At 36.1% G+C, this 25,314-nt stretch overlaps 1 protein-coding gene across 5 annotated transcripts in view; it reads right to left on the bottom strand.

Moving 5' to 3' along the window:
- Positions 1-25,314, bottom strand: part of ATP9B (ATPase phospholipid transporting 9B (putative)) — a 149,622-nt gene that overhangs the window by 36,710 nt on the left and 87,598 nt on the right. For all 5 annotated transcript variants that reach the window (XM_084223079.1, XM_084223080.1, XM_084223083.1 and 2 more), the window contains 2 exons: positions 13,132-13,292; positions 1,720-1,862 (listed from right to left, as the gene is read on the bottom strand). In XM_084223079.1, coding sequence (XP_084079205.1) covers positions 1,720-1,862; positions 13,132-13,292 — 304 coding nt within the window. The remainder of the gene's footprint in view (positions 1-1,719; positions 1,863-13,131; positions 13,293-25,314) is intronic.

The raw sequence follows: 25,314 nt of genomic DNA, 5'->3' as shown, positions 1-25,314 counted from the left end.
GTTGATGTGTTTGTCCAGAATGAAGAACAGTTTAAAATTTGTGGGGCACTTAAGGTTATTAAAACAGAGCAGCATTTCCCATCTCTGCAAGGCAGTCAGTGGTGTGAAGCTGGGGATGTCTCCAGGACTCCTGGCTTATTTTCACTTCCATGAGCTTTCAACTGACACTCGGGTAAAAATGCATAGGATGAGAGTGCTGACTGCTCCTTTCCAAAACACTTTGAATCCACTGCCCTAGAGTATGGCCTTTACTTTCATTTTTACAGCATTATTGTACAGATTCCAACCTTCCACCAGAGCTCAGCAGACCTCAGTCCTCTGAAAAGTCTTGAGGTTGAACACCAACAATCTGGAATCTCTACCAGCAAAGTTTAAAAAGTCTACATTGGTTTTGCTTAGAAAGTAGTGTTTTGTAACTAACTTTAGAATTTACTTTGTAAGTTAACTTCACTTCATTGTTTTGAAAAGAAATTATTTTTGAATATACTTTTTCTAAACATATGCTGTAAATTACATATTTCAAGTCTTCAATGTGACAGCACTCAAAGTTACATAAATTATCATGATGAAGGGTGCAATTAAAATCAATTAGCAGTTTCAAATAGTATACAAATCATTACATAACTGAAATAAGACTTGTTTAACAATCATTCACTTGCTCTGAAGAATTGACACACTGTAATTAGCAATATACTTCCCTTTTACAAAATAGAAGAACAACATTCAGATGTACATAGGATAACATATGTGCCTATAGAAGAAAAGAGGAAAGCGTGTTTTGAAAATATGACAATCTATTATATTTACACTTCATTTCAAATATGCAGCAATGGAAGTGTTACCATGGGAGGGAATAGAGAACTATTTAAAACAGGAGGAGATATAAACTGTGTATTATGCTTTTGGAGCAATATAACAGAGGCCAACCCCTGCCTTCCCCAGCAGCTTTTAATGATTTTGAACTATATTTAACTTAAAACCAGTAAAAGAATTCTTCAAGTTTTTCAAGAAACAACTTTCTCTGTTCAGAAGTAAAGCTTCTTTAAAAATACCCATGTATAGCTACCAGAAATTATTCATTCAATCTCAGAAAGAAAGAAGATAATGTAACACAAGCTATAACTTCTTCACACTCTCAGTACTTACCTTCTGATACTGGTAAGGGTTGGAAGTTCCAGTACACCAGATGAGGTACAGTAACAGGTTGCAGTTATGCAGCTGAAATCATTCAGCAGCTCTAGAACTGGTCTTGGCAACATAAACAGTAACTTCACCGGGACAACAGATATCATTTTGGAGGCTGATCTTGTGACTTGTTTTGGAAATTACTTGCTCTCTCAAAAGCCATTCTTAACTTATTATAATACAATATTGCAGTAGCAATGAAGTGCAAAATAAACCAGCATCCTGAGTGCTATTCCAGAGTCTTTTCAGAGGAAGACATATGGTACTCTTACTCATGCTGTTCAGTATCCTCTTGCTATAGAAGAGCTGTTCCCACTGGAATAAATCAGAGTACTACCAAATACTGACTTTAAAATCTAATTACTGGCCTACCCAAGCCTATTGGTACTTGTAAAAGTCCTCAAGCAAACGTGTAAAATTTTATTAATAAACAAAAATCAGTAGGCTAAATCTACTCTTACATTAGCATATTCATAGAATTACATTTAGAAATTTATAAAAGTTATCACATTTCAGAATGGTAACCTGATATACCTGTTTTATCCGTTAGTAAATAAACTAATCGTCCCAACTCTTCTGGTATGGTGCTGGTTCGAACAACTGTTCCAGGAATATTGTCATCTTTCATAATCATCCACCCATAGGCTGCCTTACCCATGTCCAGGTTGACACGTAAACTGCAAAGGAAATTTATACCATAATCAGTGTGAATATTAGGCAAAGTAAAAATGATAAACATAAAAATAACACCAGAAGCTCTTTTTAGTATATCTGAAAAAAGAAAGATCTTAAACCCATGTGCGCCAAAATTTTGGAAGAATGCTTTTTTCATGTGTTTGTAGAGTACACATCACAGGCTTCATCGCAGACTTTTAGACGATATGGCAATACCAACAAATGCAGTATCATTCTGCATGAGACAGATTCCAACACTTTGTGAAGACTCTTGGAATAATTATATTACTACTCTTATACAGAGGGATAACATACAGCAAGAATAGATTCAAGTCAGTTTTTATCTACAAAAAAATGCAAACATCACCTGTGTTCTCTTTATAATGTGAAATCACAAATATTTTTGTACCTTTTCAAGTCACTGGTCATCTTTTTGTTTTTTAAAAAACAACCAACAACATTATTTCTTTAGGATAGTACAACTATATTTGTCAATTCCTCTTTCCCAACAAATCAATGATATTCTTGTCCTTCCCAAATAGTAGCTAGAGAGGGTCCATTGTAAAAGGAGAAAAGTGCAAAGCAGCAAAATGCACCCTTGTGATAGCATGTTGGCATGAAGTAATCTTTGGGTTGCTCGCTAACAGAAAAAAATGCAATTTGCAGCAAGTTTTACAGATTATACATAGAAGTCCAAAATCAAAAGTATGTTTTTCCAGTTCACTCTGTGCATTAATTTTTTGATATTTCCATGTCTTCATCATATAAGAACTATGATGCACCTTGTATTCCTATGCTACAATAAAAAAGTCTTCACTCATTTAATCACATTAATCTTCCCCATAAAAAAATGCTCCAACACAAAACTCTATCCACTTTGTTCTAAACCATTAAAATGCTACTTTCCTCTAGCTATTTACCATGTTTCTGCTGCCATGTCAGAGGAACAGTGACTAAGAAAAAGGCGTATGTTGATTTCTCTTGACTCTGCTCTAACAGGAATACTGAAAAGACAGGTAGGACAGTAGCTACATGAACTACTGAGGTCACTTGGTCTGTTCAGCCTGGAGAAGGGGAGACTGAGGGGAGACCTCATCATAGTCTATAATTGCTCATAAGTGGAAGAGGAGAGGCAAACAATGATCTCTTCTCTGAGATGACCAGTGACAGGCTCTGAGGGAATGGCCTGGTTTGTGTAAGGGGATGTTTGAATATTAGAAAAAGGCTCTTCACCTGAAGGATGGTTGGGCACTGGCACAGGGTCCCCAAGGAAGCTGTCACAGCACCAAGCCTGACAGAGTTCAAGGTGTGTTTGGACAGTGCTCTCAGGCACACGGTGTCACTCTTCAGGATGGTCCTGTGCAGGGCCAGAAGTTGGACTCGATGATCATTACAAGTCCCTTCCAATTCAGCATATTCTGTGATTCTGCAAACTATTTGTAGCTAAGTTGCTAGTACAAGAGTCTCAAGTCAAGCAATAGGTTTAAAGTAATGTAACTCTCAGAACTGTTCAAAGGTACCTATCAAGGTCAAAATACTGCTAATGCACTTCAGATATTTTTGTAACAGTCCTGACATCATCCTGACTTAACTACATAACAAAAAGAGCAGCTACCAGGAGTTTTCATCTGTCCTCTTGGAATCACAGCAACAGATTGTGGATTACCTGAGGAAACGGTGGAGGGAGCAGCGAGTCACAATCTGCACTATCCCATAAAGAAGAGATAGCATTTAATTAGAATTGTGAGAGCATCTGAAATTGTGACACAGACTGAAGAAAAGTTTATTCTACATCCCCTACCTCCCGAATTCGTACAGCAGAAGACAAAACACCTTGCAGCAGAAAAGAAACATACATTTTAGATACAAGATTTACCATTTAAGATGGTATTTTATGCTTTAACTACATCTTATTTTCCCACCAAAATGGTCATCATCTGAAAATTATCCTTCTCTGTGGTGATATAACCCAATTAGTCCTGCTCTATTTTCCCTAATTTCATCTGTCTTCTGACATGCAAATACATGAACCAAAAGGACAGACAACAGAAGGAGGACTCTACAGATTCTTTTTATTGCAAATGCTACAGTATAGTGAGAAAAATACTGGAAGTAACTTGCCTCACACTGCTTAACTACCCTATCTTACTCAATCCAGAGCCAGTACTGTGCAAACTGCATTCTTATCATGCTTGTCTGTTAACTTTCAGAGCGAATATAAAGACCAAAGCAACACAGCTCACATTGAAACCAAAGGAACAGCAAAAGATTTACTCCTCTTGGGGATGTGAAGCTGCTAGTTAGCCAGTCAAGTACAAAGGATGCCGTCTAACTTGACAAGAGAAACATGAACATACTTAGTTAATTTAAAAACAGATGGACATTTGCTCTAGCCAGGAGCAAGTGGATTAACTGAGTGATGAAAGCTGCTCACCACCCCACTGCAAAGAAACATTTAGGCTATCTACCAAGACAGAAATTCTGAGCTGGACACTCTATTTCAGCACTTCAGTCTCAGGTACATGGCACACACACGGAGACATCCACATGGCTGCTCTGCCAATGGAGAGCTGCAGCTGCTCAGATATGAAAAACTCCTTCAGTAAGATAAAGTCAGAAAAGTATCTCAAGGCTGAAGTGCAGCAGGCATCTTTACTTGCACCTTTTATAAGCATGTGTATCACCTGGCTTTGACATTCTAAACACTCCATGCATTTAACTATAATATACTTGAATATAATTTAAAGGTAAGGAAAACAGAGAAAAGAAAACAAGACTCCAACTTCTCTTGCTGAGCAGTGAGGAGAAATCCATATTTCAAAGCATTATGGCATTTTAGGATTTACTCTTGCTTTCCAGCATGCACTGCTAAGTAGAAGAGAATGTACCCCCTTTAAGCTGATGAACCTAATAGCTGGCACTGCTGGTCTATAGAGAAATAATGTCTCCCCAATGACTAGGACAGTCCACAACAGGTTTCTGGCACACAGAAAGATATTGGGCACATGCTTGAATTGTTAAGATGAATAAAAAATTAAATGGGAATAAAAATGAATGCCAGAGATTAATTTTTTAGTATTAATTCTAAAATTTGTACATAGAATCCTTTTCTGACTTCCTTCACTTAATGCTTTTTGTCTTAGAGGAAATCTTTGTCTTTGAAATCATTGTAGCTATTGCTTAGCACATTATGGAGATGCAATACTAAAAATGCTGATGACCTATTAATAATGAGTTTGCTTTTGAAACCAGAAACCTCTCCAAGAGAGCTTCACAGGAATGGATAAAAATAAATCACTGAAAAGTCCAAGAATTTTTACATAATAAAACAAGGAGACACTAAGCTTACTCAAAATAAACCTACTTTCAGTGCCTGATAATATTAGCTATCATTTCTCATAATTTCTTTGCAGACTTTAGGAAACCTCATTATATAAACAAAACATTTTAAATTCACCAGTTTTCAAATCCTTCTCAATTTAATCCAAATTAACAAACTTCAAACACATCAGTTATTCATGAAAACACACAGAACAGCATCCAACATAGCATTAGCAACTGTTACATTAGTAATACTAATTTTTAGCAAGCCAATTAACATGCAATATTTAGGCAGAGTATGTTAATATAGGAATTTGAAGGCTGTTGCAGAGAATGAGCATATTTAGCAAACACAGTGATACATTTCTTGTCTCTCCACCTCAGCACTAGTTATCCTAGAGCAGGAAATCCTAAGGCAATTTTTATCCAGCTTGGGGATTTATTCCATTAAGAACCAGGGTTTCTCTTCAATTCAGCTTCAGGACAACATTTCAGAATCCCCACTGCTTTTAACTACATGTTAAAAATGAATAGTTCTGCTCTTATTCCCTCAAAAACAACACCAGTGTTTTAGATTAAACATTCATATTTACAGGACTTCTAAATTTCTTTCTTTTTTTTTTTTTTCACAAATTGTAATGATGGAATGACACCTTCTAAAGGTGTCTAATTTGGTTTCTTTTTGTCAAAAGGACAAATATGCCAATAAGCAAGGGCCTTCACTGAGAAAGTTTGACAAATGCATTTAAAAACTCCAGTAACATTCTACCATTCATGACTCAGTGAAAAGCAATGAAGACCTAATGAAGTTAGCAAGGACAATTTTGTGAACAAAACCATATTGTGTCAAATAAAATTCAAGTCTGATTTTGACTAAAAATTAGATGGTAGGTTTTTTTCCTTACGTCCTGAGCAGTTCTGTATATGTGAGAATTTTGTAACCAAAACACCAGAGCACTGCCAGAACTCCAGATACAGTAAGAGAACCCAAAGTGGTATCTACTTTTTAAAATAAATGAAGTAATTGAGATGTAGTCTTATTCTCAGGACTTCCTTCTCTGTGAAAATTATACTGAAGGTGATATTTGGGTCCCATTATTATTCAAAACTCTACCAATGGCTACACCAATGGCTCTACTCTATGGCTACATCCCCTAACCTTCTTAACATATCCTTACTTTCTTGAAACAGCCATAAAATATACACTGATACATGCATAATTCAAAATGTAGGAAAAAAATGGAATAGTTTTTAAAATATTGGTCAAGAAACAACCAAAAATATTTTCAATTCAACATGCTTGGAAAGTTAAATCTTCACAGAAACTGATTTTTTGGAGCCTAGTAACTGGTATTAACTGGCATTAAACAGATAAAAATAGAACAAAAGAGAAGTTACTTCATTTAAGCACAATATCATATAAAGATCTAAGCAAATTAAAATCAACTTATAGGTCTTCCTTTAATTTCCCCATCTCTCATATTTTATTTGACAAGGAAAATGGAATATAATATTCCTTTGTGTTTTGTCCACTATACATATTTTTTTATTTAGCTTTTTTTGCTGTCTCTTTGGCACTCCCAAGAAAAGCCTCAGAACTGTGTTCCTGCTTGCTTCATAACTGGTCTCACTACTTCTCTGGCACTAATTTTTCTAAATTTTGTTTATTATGTGATCATATAAAAGAAAATTAAGGAAGGTACACATAACATTTTGCATGAAACCCTGGGAGTGAATGCAACTTTAAAAGAGAACTCAACCCCACACGTTTATGGTTAAATATTTGTGGCAAGAAGATGTGCATCAACTCTGTATTGCTATGGTGACTGTGGTACATGCAGTTTTTCAAGGGCCAAATGCAACTCAGCTACAGATAGTTACATGTTGTAACATAGATAGACCTTAAAAATCCAGGAGGAAATCTAGGGAATAATTGATGAAAAAATTTATCTGTGAATTTCTTATGGGCTTAAAACACAGAAAAATGCAAAAAAACCCAACCCCAAACAAGCACCTTTGTGTAAGAGATGTAGCATGTACAGATCAGAGTGATAGTGTTCACTTCCTATGAAAAATGTTTCTTTGTTATTATCACATTTACCAGCTCAGATGCTGTCCTTCATTAGGCGTCTTTTACCAATGTAACAATACTGATATTGGAGGTCTAATACAAATGATATTTAAAACATGGGGTTTTTTTTTGTATATTCTACACAAATTCGGTATTGCTTGGTGTAAAACCAGAAAAAAAGCCTAGAAGCAAACAGGCAATGTTGCAAGATTTGAAAGGAGGAAGATTTACTACAATAGACCAGTTTAAAAAATGACTTCTCTTTTAGCCTGATTGTGCTCAGTATTGTGGCCAGTCCTGTTTTATAAATATCTGTAATAATGATCAGGACAAGGGGATCTAGCTCCTCCTGAGCAAGCTGGGTGGGGGTGTTGATCCACTGGAGGAGGGGTTTGGACAGGCTGTGTCAGTGGGCAGAGCTCATTGTATGAGGGTCAGCAAGGCAGCTGCCAGGTCCTGCTCTTGGGTCACAACAACCCCATGCATTGCCACAGGCTGGGGACAGGCTGGCTGGAAAGCTGCCCAGCAGAGAAGGACCTGGGGGTGCTGGTTGGCAGTTGTTGAACCTGAGCCAGCAGTGCCCAGGTGGCCAAGAGGAGCAATGGCCCTGGCCTGTATCAGCGGTAGTGTGGCCAGCAGGAGCAGCAGCGATCAGCCCTGTACCCGCCACTGGTCAGGACATGTTTTGAATCCTGCGCTCAGTTTTGAGCCCCTCACTACAAGAATGCAGCACATTCAGGTGCTGGAGCGTGTCCACAGAAGGGCAACCAAGCTGGGGAAGCTTCTGGAGCACAAGTCCTATGAGGAGTAGCTGAGGGAGCTGGGGGTGTTCAGCCTGGAGCAAAGGAGGCTCAGGGGTGACCTTATCACTCTACAGCCGCCTGAAAGAGGGTGTAGCCAGGTGGGGGGCGGTCTCAAAAGGAAACAGCTTCAAGTCACACCGGGGGAACTCTAGATTGGATATTAGGAAAAATTTCCTCACCAGAACTGTTGCCAAGCATTAGAACTAGCTGCCTAGGGAAGTGGTAGAGTCTAGGTCGCTGGAGGTATTTTAAAAGATCCACAGATCTGACTAGCACTTAGGGAAATGTTTTAGTGGTGGACTTAGCAGTGCTGGGTTAATAGTTGGACTTGATGATCTTTAAAGTCTCCTCTAATCTAAATAACTTTTTGATTCTCTGTTTTTTCTGTTTAGCATGAAATCAGACATTTTAAGAGAAGCAAAAAGCTAGCTCAGACTAGTAGTACAGCACCACACTGGACAGCATAAGACAGTCCTAGCACAAGAGAGACACACCTTAACTTCTGCTGCAAAATTAATTAGTGAAATGTCATGAAGCATCACATGGTGTTTTTCAGTCTCTATAGAGACTGCATTATATAGCATTATATGGTAAAGCATAATACACTAAATGTGCATTAAACCACTTGCTTAAGCCACTTCATAAGCAGCTCTTTAGCTCTTCCACACTGAAACCTTTGCATCATATATCTAATATATATTCTGTCTCTCTATGTAAGACTTCATATACTGACACTCTCACACCTATAGATTATACAGATAATCTCCAATACAGCAGAAGCTACAGCATAATTGAAAGCAGCATAGTTGCTTGTGGCTATTAGCCAGCCTGCATAGGTGTGAGTTCCCTGGATCTCAAGAAAACACAGGAATTCATATCTGTATGATCTGGGATTTGAGAGGCTATTAATGAATTTCAGACATTAGACCTCCTAGCAGTTTTTTTCCTCACTGCCCCTGAGAAAAAGACTGACATAACTTGAAGGATTTGATTTAAGTGCTTCTCTTAAAGACCCTGAAAAAAACCCAGCCGGGAACCATGTAGTGTCCCAAAACTTTACTACTTAAGTGCAAGGCAGTTCCTTCCAGTCATCTGGGACAGCTTCTTTTGGCAGAACAGCTCAGTGACAAGGAGCCTTGAGGTGTACAAAGAAAAGGACAAGAGACATTTCAGCTTCTGTTCACACTAAAACTAAAGGATCCGTCTAAAATGATGGCTGATTAAGCCCCTGTCAATCCAGCTTTAAACTGCTACTAAATATAGAGCCTGGGTGATACACATTTTTAACAGATCCCCAATCAATATCTTATAATTTTATGGTAAATCCTCTACAGTTCTTAATAGCTAAGCAGAAGCACATACAGCTACAAGACTCACACGTCTGTACGTGAGGCAGCAATTTCACCAAACGTTTTTTGGCTAATTACCTTGAAAAACTTTCCTGGCTACATTATTTAGTTATTTATTTATTTTTTTAAACAAAACCCAAACATACAGAAGACCTCAACAAAAAGTGCAACTCACTTTGTCTTTCAAGGTAGTGAAGAAGACTGGACAATGAATGAACACATTCCACTGGCGATGGACTGTGGGGAATCCAGTTTGTGGGGCAGTGCCATCACTAAGTCTTTTCTTTGGCTTGGGCTTTCTCAACCATTTGCTATGATAGCTCAAGTGAGCTGATAAAGACATGTTAATACTCAAGGCCAGGGAAAAGAACAAAGTCATTTTGTGACAAGGCTCTCTTAACAGCCTTAACATCTTTCCTACACCCATATACACAAACATTGGAATTTTCATCTCAGCAGTAGTTGGTATCTTGCACCCCATACTGATTAAAATCTCTTCTATTCTCTTGCACTTAAAACTCAAAAATCTTCCCCACCCAGGCTGCTGGCTTTTCATTAGCATGACTGTTATTGCCCTCTAACCCTTGTCATTCAGAAAACAGACAATCCAAAAAATACAAGTTGTTCAACAAAAGTGCCTTATTAAAAAACTGAAGGTGACATCAGAGACTTAAGAACTTCCACACTGGTATCACAAAGAGCAGCAGCAGGGACATACCTGTGGGCACACACATCCTGCTAGCTTGCTATGTGACAACTGCACTAAGTGATAACAGTCTAGTTGGCTAGAGTCAGCTAGAAAAATGCCTAAAAATGCTAAGGAACATGGAAAAACTCAGATAATGGATGAAGATAATCATAGAGAGATTTACTTTGTTTTGAACAGTCTGTCAAGGACTTGCTTTATATCCTCTTTCCCTGATAAATCTTAAGAAATTAAAATAGCTTGACTTTTTAGGGCAGCAGATTGCCTATGGAGGCTCCCTGGGCTACGGTCTCTGCATATGGAAAAAGAAAACATCAACGACATAAACACTTTCAAGGGTCAAAAGTTTCTGGGGGTATGGGGATGTTCAAAACATTTTGTGCATAATGATTCTAACTTACAAACAGTTTAAAGATGGAATGAGCTTTTGCTATCTGTTTATTACTACTTGTTCTCCATTTTTCTTGATTCCTTGTACACCACAGAATGTGTACAATGTTGGAGGTTGATTTTTTGAAGGTGAGGGGTAGGTAAGTGTCGCTTATCAGGGTGATTTTTATTTTGCTGTGCTATTTTATTTTTATTTTGCTATTTTTATTTTGCTGTGATATTTTTACAGTTGTTTTACATTTATACTTCTAAAGTCTTACATACCCCACAGTAATACCCTGCACAAAGTGAAGCAACACTGATCTAGACTAGCTGAAACACAAGGAACCAACTTCTTTCTGAAGCATCTGAAAAGTTCCTCTTCCTACTAATTATAGGAGAGACTGCACAGAGATCAGTAAACCCCGCTAGCTCTATCATCATCTTCCTCCTGATCTTCACCCAACATGTCTAGCCATGAAAAACTATTTTTATTGCATACCTGGAAGTTTCCTTGCTCTGCAAACCAAAAGCCAAAGAGAACTGCAAAAAAGCTCCACAATTAGAAACTTTCTGAATTCTCTAAAACTATCAAGCAACACATTTCATGGGTGCCTGAGTCCAGATATGCTTTTCCTCTACCAGTGAATCCTAATCTCTGACATTTCATTTACATCTTTAAGTTCATTATTTCCCTCACATAGCTATTTTAAAAATAATGTGAGGATACAACACCTGGTGCTTCGATGTAATGTGCTTTGTAATTTTCATCTTTGAGAGTTTACACTCAAAATACAGCCTAAAAATCAAGTCATTCCCATGCTTAACATACAGAAGAGAGGAAGGGAAGTGTAGTCAAGTCTGAACATCAGCATGATTGAGTTGTTCATCTTGTTGACAGTGTGGGAAGCAACCCTGCACTTATGAAGATTTGGGTTGAAGAAAATTTGGTAGAGAAACAGAAAAATCTCTAGGGAGGAAAGCATTCTGTGATAAATTCCTGTCTGATGAACTAAACCAACCTTATTCTCTAATAGTTTTAGTTTTTATATTATCTTTCACAAACAATTGCAAATTGGATTAGATGCATACTAGAATTTATTTTTGGAGAAAAGCTATTCCACAAGTCCACTGTAGAGCTCTCCCATTGAAAATGAGCTGCTCAGTGAAAATGGTTTTTCAATGGCATATGTTGAACTTTAAATATAGAGTAAAATTTACTTATAACACCTATATGGCCTTAATCCTCTTGCATCCAGTAACAAAGACATTGAAATGGTTAAAAGTTATCCTTTAATTAGAAGTGATCCTTTATACCCTTAGCTCTTTTTTCCCCTCCCCTGGAAGTTTTAAAGTGCATGTCTGACTAAAATGTAGACTTAACCATTTGAATGGAGGCCTTTTTGCCTCTTTACATGGATAAATTGCTTAATACTCAGTAACTGTGTGTGTAGGGGTTGGATGGCAACATGATTGAACAGCATCATTCAAGCAGTAAAGGACTCATGACAGTGACAGTGTTTAGAAAGTTATACCAAAATTGTGGTTCCAGCAGATTTGCCAGAACCTTCAACTTCCCACAGAATCAGTTTCTCTTGCAATACAAAAGTACTATAAAAATAAAGTCCTAAGTTATAAAATGTTAAGACAGAGGCTCCCTGAGCATCCCATTGGTCAAATGTGATACAATTTCCTTCACACAGACACATATTTTAAAAATGAGATCACAGTAATGTGTAAGTAATGTAAGCTTAGATTAAAAGGCCTAATGAAATCCTCCTGTTATTTTTCTTTTCTTTACTACGTGAACTTAAATATTGTGTGCATGCCTGAGGGGACAGGTCTTAAATCTAGCTACAGTTTAGATGCTGCTCACTCTGGCTGATCACTGGGCTTACTGAATGATGTATCTCAAACTGAACAGTTCTAAAGAGGATCTAAAATTAACAATTACCTTAATTTAAACACTGGATATTTTAACAGGAAACAGTATTTCCATTTTGCAAAGGCAATACCCATGCAACGAAAATAATTCAGTTCAGGGGGCAGTGTTCTCACTTCTGTGTCAGCAGAAGACTTGATTACACACATGGATATTATTTCGTGTTCCAGTTTATCTGCAATTTGAATATACAGTACTCATGCTTAATGAATTAATTAATTCAGGGCAAGTCTCTACTTGGTTACACGTTAAAACTCCTCTCATTGTAAAAGAGCACTTACATTATTCAGCCATCCAATTTAAATTAATCATTATTGGGGTAAAATGCCTATATTTTAACCAGAGAAATGGAACATTTTTAGTATTAAAGGCATTAAAAATAAAATTCCATAATGTGTCTAGCAGTTCATTAAACTGCATGCTTCCTGAAACCACCTTCTCATATACCGTGTATCCTTATTAATACATTTATGCTAGCAAAGGATTAGATATCCTGATTACTCCAGCAAGATGAACATTATACAAAAAAAATACAACAGTATTGTTTTCTGTACAGTGATCCTTCAAGAATCAGCAGATTTGTTGGCACCTTCTCCTTCAGCTTCCTGATAAGATCAATTTCCTTTGCAATAAGAAGCGAGTATAAATTTCAAGAAAGCCACATACAGTAAAATTAGGCAACTGTATTTTGCTTTCATTCTTCTACATACCTGATTGGGATGATATAGGAAAACAGGAGGAGGAACCGGAAAAGGTTGCGATACCACGGTCCTACAAACCCTTGCAAAGTGACCATGACAACTGATAGTGCAACTAAAGCCAAAAACAGGGCTTTGGTCAGTTGATTCAGCTCCAGGTCCAGCAAGCCAACCTGGAGGAAGAAAAAGAAATCAAGTCAGTCAGGAGTTTTTCTTAATTTATGCTTCTGCAATGCAAACAATTAGTGATTATTTGCTTTGGTTATTGCTACCTATTAAAAATCCATGCACTTGCAACTATTAACTGAACTTTGATAATTGCATTGATTGTTATTCCTATGCTTGCACACAAAAGATGTTCCCTGGTTTTGTGGCAATAACAATTCCTAGAACCAATGTGAACTGTCCCAGCCAAGCCTCTGGAATACATTCAAGTCTGACACATCCCCTCTCCATTCCTTGTTCTAGGACAGGAACCCAGAAGGGAAAGGAGAAAAGATAATTACAGATGAACAAGTGAGCAGGGACAATTTTCTTCTGTCATGCTTGCAGCAAAAATACTGGCACAGTGTATTACATTTGTAGGGAGCTCATTGACTGCTAGAAGATCAAATACCTGTTAGATTCAAGAACAAACAGGCACGTGGGATGGAGCTTGTGACTTCTTATTCAAGTGACAAATGCACTGCAACTCGTCACTATGCTCTCATCCCACTCTGTAAATCTGAACCAATGCACAGAAATGAGTTTTAATTGTATAAAGTTTTCACTTATCCAATATAATAATAAAAACAACAATCTAGTGGAATATCCATTTTCAAACCAATATAGTGACACAGGGCTTCAACTTCACATGAATATAAAGTTATTTGATTTAGAAACATTTTAAGTACAACATTAGGAGAAGCTATCCTTCACCCGCTGTTTCTCATGAAAAAAATATATTTAAGCTATGTAACTAAGACTCTCACCATTTCAATAATGTATGATGTAAGCTAAGGTATTTTTACTCCACTTTTTGGGATGGTCCAGTAGTCAGTAAAATATGTGGGAAAATCATGTCAGGAAGAGTTTCCTCGGCCCCATCACAGATGCCCCTTTTATCTCCAAGTCTTGCCAGTAAGAGCAGTAAAACATAACACTTCCTTAGATAACAAACAGTCTGCAAAAGAAGCACTTTAAATATAGTTCTTAAAAATTCCAGCAATCTTGCTTACACATGGGCTGTCCCTTCCCTAGAGAACCAGGCAGCTGAAGACCACAGCGGCTGATTTATCAGCTGCATTTAAAAAGCAGCACAACGAGGACAAATATCTTGCAATTTCCGCTGCTTCAACTACTACATAGTTTATGCTTGAATTATTGAGAAAAATAGGTTTTTGGATTAAAATGAAGAAAAATGAAGCCAGGGAAGTAGAGCATGTTTCAAAGCCCAGATCTTTTTGCGTTGACAAAGGCAGCCTAAGTTTCAGGCCTCGCTGAGGATCAGATGAAGTCATTATTCATTCAGTCAGGGAAAAAAGACTCAATTACCTCAACCTAAAGATGCTATCAATGAATGCAAAGTGCATATTTTACTCTATTCATCCAAATCCCATTAAAAAGTGAAAGGAATGATTTAATCTGGCCTTCTAGAGTTGGTCTTTTTTTGTAATAAAATAAAGAATCACTGTCTTGCAATATGCATAACTACTACCTCACACTTTTTTTTCCCCAGCATCATGGTAGTGAAAGCCTATCTCTCCCCTCTCCACCCCCCATAAAAAACCCCACCCCAGAACAGAAATGAATAAAGAGCTTCTTTGGAAAGAATGCCACTTTTAGGACAGAAATGTTAAATTTAGTCCACTGCACACTGATATGTAGCTAACTCAAAGCATTAATACCTTTCTAACTGATGAAGACAGATGTGAATTTAAGTTTGGGACCCAAAAAAATTGTGTTTGGAGAGGTATTATGACAATAAAAAAGCCGATGCTGAAAAACTTCTCACACTATAAATCTTTTGCTTAAGAACACTTGATTTGCCACTAATAATGCCATTCTTTTTAATACAGATCATACTATTGGCCATAGTAAAAGTCAATGTTTTTCTTTACTATAGTAAGTGAAGGCAATTGCAAAATTCTACTTAAGAAGGCACACAAAGAAGGTTTTAATAGAAATGCATTCTCCATTTCTCAAAAACTAGTTACTCCAATGTACTAAAAGATACTTAATTAAATTCTGTGCCTTTCCATTTCAACAATTTCTGTAGTCAACTAATGAAGCACTGTTGAACTATCCAGATAAATTTCACATAGAAATTCACTAACATTCTCTAAAATTCATCTGAATATTGGAAAAGTGGATAGAATTCATTTTAACTAGACTGTGATTTTACCAAAGCATTTGTAAAATATGCCACCTTACAAAAGTGATTTCTTTTCTTTGGAAAATAGTAACTAGAATAGCTATGAAAATATTAGAAATAGATGAATTAAGAATTGGAGTAATTTTCCATGTTTATTGCTATTTCCCATACTAGTAAAACAAATTTTCTTCTACTTGTCATAATATTTGTTCTATTTGAAACAACTTAACAAAATTAAACACACCACTGGAAATTTTAATCTCCAAGGGAAAATTTGTACATAATGTCTAAGAAAACCACAATAGTTTTGCAAAGGGGCTGCTCTACGATAATGAAAATGAACACAATAATTGCCTTTATAATTTAAAATGCTACTAATGGCAACAGCCACAAATCCATTTAGCTCCTCTTTAATTTATGCACAGAGTTTTAAATAGCTAATGGTTCTCAATAAAGTAATGGCTTATACCATCAATTGTCTACTTGCATGGTAAAAAAGCTGACAAGTTTTTAAAATACTTCATATTTGAATGAGGCAATGATTCAAAGTCCACACTTTACATTTTGGGCCGCAAAGTATAATTCATTATCTTATGACAAAAATCTTAATTTAATTATAAAGCTGAAAACAACAAGAACTTTTCTGGTTACTGAAATACAATCTGAACAACAATATTGCTGTTCCTGTCCTAGATGCTTAACTTTTAGGAAAGGTTATCTTCTGAAGCTATTATTGTAGCAATAGAACAATTCTTTTAGCACTATAAAATGTATATTACTTTGAAAATGAGAACTTTTAAAATGCTAGAATACTGAAATGCAAAATTTGGTAATTAAATGTTATAAAATGGCAAAGATTTCTCAAAATAGTCTAGTGCAGCCATTTTTTATTCAATTACAGTTTAGAGTGCATTAGAAATAATTGCTCATGAATAGCCTTTAAATGCCCTACTTTAATACTATTGAAGTATTAAGGCACAATCTTAGGACAGACTTATCCCTGCAACCAAATTCCTCCACAAAGGTAATTATATTTCACTAATCAGCCTGGTTCTGCACTGCCAAACACCACATTGACTACAATGAAATTTCATGGTATGCATGTTTGAGAGGGACTTGGGTTTTCATTTGCGCTGTAAACATAAAAAAAATTCTTTCCTATTCTTAATACATACTCTGAAATTAATTAATTAAGCCTTGAATACTCGTATATTATATATGTTTCCATTAATTGTAGCCTACACTTAGATGTAAAAGGTATGTAACAGTAAATATTAAAAAAGACTAAAATTCAAATAATGCATCTTTCAGCTTCAGGGTGACAAACAAGGTTTGCCTAAAAAAAAAATGATTAGTAGCATTCCATCATTGATTTAAATATATATATATATATTACTGTACAGTCAGATGCATTTATCCAAACCCCCAAGACTTTCTTCAGTAATCTGTTAAACCCTCCCTATAGTGCCTAGAAATAACAGATTACTAATATGTGTTTGGAGGCTAAATAAAGTGACACATCCTTATCTATTTACCTTATTCTTTGACACTAAAACCACAAAGAGCAACTTTGGAATCTGTAAATGTTTCTTCTTTCTCAAGTCTCCTATGGTTCAAAATCTTGGCTGCTTAGCAATCCCAGTAACCACATTAAGATAATATAACTATGAATCAAAACAAGTAAATTCAGGTTTAGGAAGCATCTTGCCTTAATTCCCTCTACTCAGACAATAGTCTGCACAAATATGTTTCTCTTCAAACCTGACCTGATTAATGTCAAACCTACCAAATCTTGCATACAGTATGGTACTCTGTTTAATCAATATCTTTCTCATTCTTTTAATCAGTAGATTCAAAGGTGGGAAAAACAAAGAAAACACAAAAATACATAAAGTGACCATTTTGTAAAAAAAAGCCACCTATCCTTGCTTTTTCTGATATCAATTTTCAAACATAGTCTCATCACTGGTTTAGCTGCAAGAGCAACAATGAAACCTTGAAAACATTTTCTGAAGCACCAAAAACCTTTTACAAGTTTTATTCATTTTAGAATTGAGCAATAATGCAGAGGGAGGACTAGTCTACTTAAGTTCATAAAACTGAAATAAACTTTACTTATTTAGTCCACTCCATCTGACTAATGCAGAAGTAATTACCAGAAAATAGTTCATTTGATTCCAGTAACATTTTCTGTCTTACCTTTGGCAAAAAAAAAAAAAAAAAAAAAATTCATCCTTCATGCAACCAAACCTTTGAGCAAACTGAAATATTTGGTATCATGTTAATGCTGCAGATTTATGGAACTGAATTGTCATTTCTACACTGATGCAACAAATAATTTTAGAGATTTAGTGCTAATTGTATCCCCAAAGAAACAAATTACTTCTCTGTATTCTTACATAAATCAGTCTGTCTCCAATGCATAGGCATTGAAAACAGCAGAAATTTTAGAACTCAAGAAGAAATGCAGTTCATTGTCCAATGAAACAGAAGCCCAAGTGCATTTCTGTAGCATTTTGATGCATATTTAAAACTGGAGGTTTAACTGCTCTTAAAAGCAGAATACTATTATTATGTTTTGAAATTACCCTTCTGACTTGCCTGGCTTTACTTTAACACACTATTCATAAATTAATATTTATGTGTGTTGAAATAAAGTAATCACTTTGGGAGTAGAATTTCCTTTTGTAAATAGAAATAGCTATAATTCTAAAAGAAAAAATAAAAAAAGAGGACTCACACCGTTCTTTCTCTCTCTGCCTCATTTATTCATCTATTTTATATTGTTGCCTTTTTCAGACTCAACATCATCTGAGTCTGGATACTCAAATTGAAGCTTGAGAGTCCTCTCCAGGATTTTAGAGGTGCTTAGCTCTCTCTAGTTGTCTACTGCAATAGAAACTGTAAGTGAGCTATTTCCACAACTGCACTTCGGTAGGGCTCAGTTGTTTGAAGTAATTTCAATTTCATTTTCAAATGCTAGCCACAGATTTCATAACCTTCCTAAGTGTGTCTTCTTTTTCAATTATACCCTGGTTTACCTGAATGCCAACGATTTACTCTTTTTGTAGTAAAAAATACTGTTGCAAATGATCCCAATGAGAGAAACTGAACACGACTCATTTTTAATATCCTTCTGACCATAAATCGGGCTTTCATTAACACTTTTGCGGCTTGGCAAACTACAGTACTGTCTCTAAATATTCTTCAATCCGCTGTTTGCTCTTAGAACGAGTCTTTACGCAGAGCAGGGAAGCCAAGGCGGGGATATTTGGCTTTGGCTCCGGTTTGCCGAAGGCAGAAGGGGAGGCTGGGGCGGGCAGCGCTGCCAGGCGCGCTTTGTCCAGCAGAGGGCGGCCGCGCCCGCCCGTGCCGCACGGAGCCTCGCCCGGCAGCCGCGCGGGGCGAGAACCGCCCGGAGCGAAGCGCTCGGCTTGGACAGCGCGGAGTGCGCGCTCACACCGCTCCGTTTGCTCCTCAGCGAAACGCTGCGCTTCACACACCTTCACACAGCCACCGTCTGGCACCTTAAGGCAGCAGCAGTCAGACCCTGTGCGACCATATGTTCTCCGACTTCGCTAGGTATTTGTCACGAACAGAAATGATTAAATGTGTACAGAGCACATTAAGAAATCGAAAAGGTTAACAGCCCCTTGAGTTCCGGTATCCATACAGGGACTGTGCTGTGTTACATACTCACCTCCTATTAAAAGCTACCAGTTGAAAACATTTTCTCAAGACCACCCATCAATTTAGAATAATTGCTTTAGTAATCTAAGATAACTAGTCATACTGGAAACTTCAACAACCAAAAGCATTCACAGTGAAACTCTAATTCATAGGGTTTTTTTTCAATAAAAAAAAAAATTTAGGTACACAGCACAGAAGAAATTTAGAGTTTCTAAGCACTCGCAATCCTCCTTATATCTGAACAATATTGCTAAGACATGGAATTCTCAGGGGTGGGGGAAGAGCAGGATTTAAAGGTGCTTGATTTTACACTGGAACATTATCTTCAGATTTATATTTCATATGTACCTTTCACATGTGCTTGCTATACCTTCTTTAAGCTCAGCCATCATCAGTTTCAACTCAAGACTTTTCTACATATGCTGTCATGTAATCAGGTCTTTCAAGGGTCAGAATACAGAATAAGCAGCTTTACACATTACACACTGTTATTAAAACACACTCAATGGAGATGGCATTTTTTCAAATCTGAATAGGTAAAAAAATATGATTTACTCTCTCACAGATTAAGATAATTAGCTGTACCAAAATAACTGCAAAATTAGCACAGAGAAAACTGGTTCAAAAATTCTTATTTGTAAAATTAGTAAATAAATAAATAATTAAATTTGAGATATATGTAAAAAAAATAAATAGCTCAGTAACAGGTACTACTTCCTTCAAGAAAAAAGAATTACAAAAGGGACCTGACAAATTGACAACAACAGCTAGCTCTTTCATTTGCATAAACGTTGGGAATAGTAATATACCTGCACTTCAGACCATGCAGCTGACTGGTCTAAATAACTTTTTCAAATAAAAAACTGCACAAATGTAGTATTTTCATAGCAGGGATTACATTTGTGGGTTTTACATATGACATAGTATGTATAATAATATTTCATAAATGGTATGAGAACCTTACAGCTTTTTCAAAGACATCTTTGATATTGAATACTGGAAAACACATACCTACAGAAATTCAACATTTCTTTACTCCACATACCAAAGAAGGTGTTAGTAACTCATCTCCTCATAGACTACCTAGATTAAGCTATTAGCAGAGATTATTACATTTTGTAATGAGTTTAATCTCACACAGGGCTGGGGTAAGAGAGGTCAGAGCTAAGGTTATCAAAACACATGTCAATTTTTCCATTAAGAATATAATTAAATAAATGAAGCCAAGAACCCAGAAAGTCTAAGCTTATTTTAAAATTTTAAAATTTCACAATTTCATTTTATCTCAAACTGAAAGTAAGCTTAAAAACAGTTGAAAGGATATGTTTTCCTTCCATCTTACTAGAGGTTGAATTCAGAGGTGCATTTTTAAAATTTATTTCTAGGTAAATTACATACATTTTATTACATCTTGTTATTTTGAAAGTTAATGAAAGCTGGGAAAAAACTTCAATGAGAATCACTGATACATTAAGTTAGTGCTTATGCCACAAAGTAGATGGAAATCAGAGCTGCAACTTTTCTTCATGGAAATGTAAATGAAGTAATACAGTAGATACAACACATGGATTATTAAAGTGACTGAGGAAACTTTCAGAAGATGGATTAGCCAATAAATGCAAAAGAATAAATAAAAATTCTTAAATAAAGGATTAAAATTGGCAGTATGCAGTGATTCATTAATTGGTGGAGCATTTCTATAATGTCCCTCCTCCTCTGCTGTGTATACTCCATGTCCATCATTAAACCTGTCTCAGCACAGGTCCAGATACAAACACAACCATCCAGGTATTCTTGCACAGGAAATCAGGTTAAAAAAATGAACAGCCACACAACACAAAGCATCTCAAAGCTTATTTTGAAGCATTTAAATCTGAATCTTATTAATAAGGAATATGAATGTATATTTACATATAATAATATTATATTAACATATAATAATATTCAAGATGGAAAAACATGTGACAAAGGGAGAAAGGACCCGAGAAAGAGCATTTTGACTGCATCGAACTTTTGTCTCTGCCCCCAGCTATTCCTGAGTATAAAATCCTGTTAGCCTGCAAACTGAGAAGAAATGTTCCAAAAAGCCTGAGATACATATTGAAAGAAAAACCTGGTTTTATTTTTACTTCAAAATTAAACAGGAGCTTGAAAGCTGCTCCATACAGTGGGAAATCATCTGTAGTCTCCAAAAATATTATTAAATGTCAAAATATATGGAAAAATGCCCAAGAAAGGGGAATGACCCTTCTTCAAGTCTGAGTAGAAATACCCAAAATAAATCCAGAGCAAATGTCCACAACCATTTAAGGCACATAAAAAACAAATTTTCTCAGTGAAGACTTCTAGATAAGATTTGACATGCAACTTCTTACTAATATTATGTAAAACCAGCAATTTTCAGACTCAAATAAGTAGAAGAAATTGCGACCTGAGCTCTAAAATTTCTAGCTCAATTTTAATGCACTGATGTGTTTACAAATAAAACTGTCCTTCTGAAACAAATATAAAACTCTTTAGATGAGGAATATCAACAAAAAGGTTTTTTAGGATGGTTCCTAATTTTTTTTCTTTATACAGTTACATATTATTCATAATCTATATAATGTCTGTGTTACTTGTGCCTCCTGTCCTAAAATAAAAAGAAAATATATTTCAAGACAATTAACAGAACATGTTTATTTGAAATTATTCTTGGGATCATACAAACAAATCAGGTTCAGGAATAATATTTTCCAAAATGTTGTCCATAGAGATGAAAAGTATTTAATTGTCTTTCTGGTCAGATATACAAAAGAGCTGTAATATGTACAAATGCATATACATAATACATAGTTTGATTTTTGTGCTTAATTCCAAATCTGTTTCTACCCACAGAAAGATTAATATTTCAAAAATTCTGCTTTCTTAGGGTTTAAGAGCTGAATTTAATTTTCAGAATTCAGCAATCAAGTGGTGTGTGTGTGTGTGCATGTGTGAAGGATGGTGGTTTTATAAAACAAAGCCTCATCTGTACAACAAAAATTAACTTTATAATATCACTACATTTTTGAGGGTTTTTACATCATTAAATTTATCAGCTGAAATAGCTTTATTTCTATTAAGCAAGCAACAACAACAACAAAAAAAATCTTACCATAAAAGTCAACTTCTTCTTTTTGTGTTAATATTCTTAAAGACATTTTATGAACCACTTCATACTTAATGGTTTGCAAGCAATCCCAACAGTTGGGAATTGTGTGAAAAGTTGCACAGATTGACAGATGAAGTGAAAAGGTCTGTATTAATTTTCCAAATAAAGAAATGCACTGAGTGGTATTTCACTATGATTATACTCCAAAGTACCAATTAGAACGCATATCAGAAACTAGAGCAAGTTGACACTCTACAATAAAGCAAATAATTTCCAGTTGGAGGGGCAGAAAATGTTAATATGCAATGTTCAAGACTACAAGAATCTTTGTAAAAGGAAGTAGCTAATAAGGTTTAATGATGCATGTCAGGAAGCCACAGTATGTAGGGAAACACAGCTGGCTTCATTTTGTAAACTATTTGATATACACATCTTTCTAGTTCACGATTATCAGCTGTGCAAGTGCCACAGGGGACAGTTTAGCCTTCAGATCAGGATATTCTTCTTGTTCTCTAAATTACAAGTAAAATACATTAATATAATATGGTGCTGTAGGCTAGTGCCCTGACTAAAGCTTATCAGCTTACAAAAAAGATTAAAGAACTCTTCTGTAAAATTCAGTTTGAACAATCTCAGCAGAATAAACAGGCTGAAGAATACGGAAATAATAAATATATTTATAATACAAATCTACACTCATTTTTGAATGTCAGATTAAACCCCGAAAGTTACTAAAATAAACATGAAATGTCATTTATATTAATTCATACCATTTCATGAAGCATGTACTTCTTTTATTATTAAATTAATATTAATAAAGAAATCACGGGTATTATGGATAGATTGCAGCTCTACAAAGCATTATGCCTCCTGCTTTACTGCACTCCAAGTTGCTCAGTGACTGCAATATGCAGGTGACAGCAATTAGCAGCAGATGACAGAAGCACTTTGAATTTGTACCAGATGGTAGCTAAGGGTCATTGGAAGCTACCAGACCTTCCACAAGGAAACTGTTGTGCAGTACAACTATAAAACACTTCAGTACTTAGAAATAAATTATTCAGGTTCTCAAAGAAAATTGGAAGGTCAAAATAGAATATAAAATATTATGTGAGGCATTAAAAGCTCACCTAGTGTTTACAGAATTAAATACATTTAAAAATAAAACAGTGCATATAGAGCATATCTTAACCTCACAATGGGGAGAGTCATGACAAAACTAGTAGGAACATCACCTTATGTATCTGCTAAACAATTCAAACCTGTGTCCCAGTGCAAGAGTAAGACACAGACTGAATACATGCTTCAGTGCAAGAGGAAAAAAAGGCCAGGGGAAGATTCATACGTGGAATACAACACTTTAATGGATGCCCCTCCACACTTCTACTGTGCCCTTAAAAGTACTATTTCACAGCTCGAACACAATTAGGTGTATCTCATTTGCAAAAAATTAATTCCCACCACATCCAAATTTATAAATACACACAAACTTGCTTCAATTTTTTTAGCTGCAAACTGAGAGTGAGATCCCCTTAGAGCACAGTGCTGCACTAGGTACTGCATGAACTACCTCAACAAGCCAAGGAAAGACAAATTGATTTGAGCACAAAGGAGAAAGTAACGATACAGTAGGAACTGAAACAAAACCCCAAAAGTGAGAATAAGAGGTGAACATACAGCCAGAGAACCCTTGGGAATTTCAAAAATATGTATAGATAAGGTCAATGAATGGCTATTCAGCTGCTTATGGGGTATCTCTTCTCGTGTATAAAACTGTTAAAAAATCAACCATGCATCCACAAGTTGGAGCCAACAACTTGATAGCAGAGCACATGAAAGATACATGAGTTGTGATAAAAGTAGCTTTAAAAGGAAGGTGACAGGGCTGGATAGGCTAAGGAGGAAGGAACCCATGGGAAGATGCAGGTAAGAGCTGAAGAGGTGAAACAGGATCATCACCTTTATCATCACAAAATGAGTACTCACTAACCAAGACAGCATTTTTCAAGGTAAACAAATTGTGACAGATTACTATTTGATTTCATCTGATCAAAAACTTAAACTTTCTTCTTCACAAATGTACTACCTCTTCAGAGAAAAAACAAGCATGTGTGGGATGGGATGGGATGGGATGGGATGGGATGGGATGGGATGGGATGGGATGGGATGGGATGGGATGGGATGGGGAAGGGGAGTAAGTGGAACTAGTAAAAGTATTAGACAGACCAGAGTAGCAGGATGGAGAAGCAGAACAAGGCAAGGGGGAAGGTAGTCAGAAGAAAGATATATTGAATACAAAGCAGAGGACTGGTGCTGGCTGAATCTCTTCCAGGGACCATACATATAGTAGGGAATCACAACAAACTGAATCAAAAAGTTTTTCAACAGTTCTTTCAAAAACCCGAAATAAACAACTGTCCAACCATTGTCAAACTTAGACTAGAAAAAGAGCTCTATGTGATAGGCAGAACAAAAAGATAACAAAAAAGAGCCTATCCCTCAAACCCAGTAGGCATCAGTAAGAATCTTATTTGCTTTCTTGAGCTGAGTCACAAGTCATCTATCTTTGCTTTTACAAAAGAAAACATTTGAGTGGATTCCTTGGAGACCATAAGATTAAGAAAAGATTCCACAATGTCTCCAAATCATAAAAGAAATGAAACTGAATGCTGTTTTGTATAAACAGTATTTTGGAATACATTCCAGAAGATATGATGGGAAGGAAATAAGCTTTAAGAATACGAAGAGCAATCCACTCTTTACAAACTAATCCACAATCTAAACCACATTATTTTCATCTGGTACAAGCTGGAATGCTGATTTTAATGCTCAGTGTATCCACAGGCTTGCTCTCTGAACTGAGGTAAAAAAGAAGGGCAAAGACTGTATTTGTTAAGATTATGACAAGCTTGTTACTTTGAGCATCTAACACAACCCAGTAAATTATCTTAGTTATGATCACTATGTTCAGCCTACGCCAAAACAAATACTATGTTCTGATATGGAGAGAACTCTCCCT

Source organism: Fringilla coelebs (assembly GCF_963513975.1).
Source record: "Fringilla coelebs genome assembly, chromosome: 1".
Classification (NCBI taxonomy): Eukaryota; Metazoa; Chordata; class Aves; order Passeriformes; family Fringillidae; genus Fringilla; species Fringilla coelebs.
Note: the sequence above shows the minus strand (reverse complement) of the source record. Positions and strands in the feature narration are given on the sequence as shown.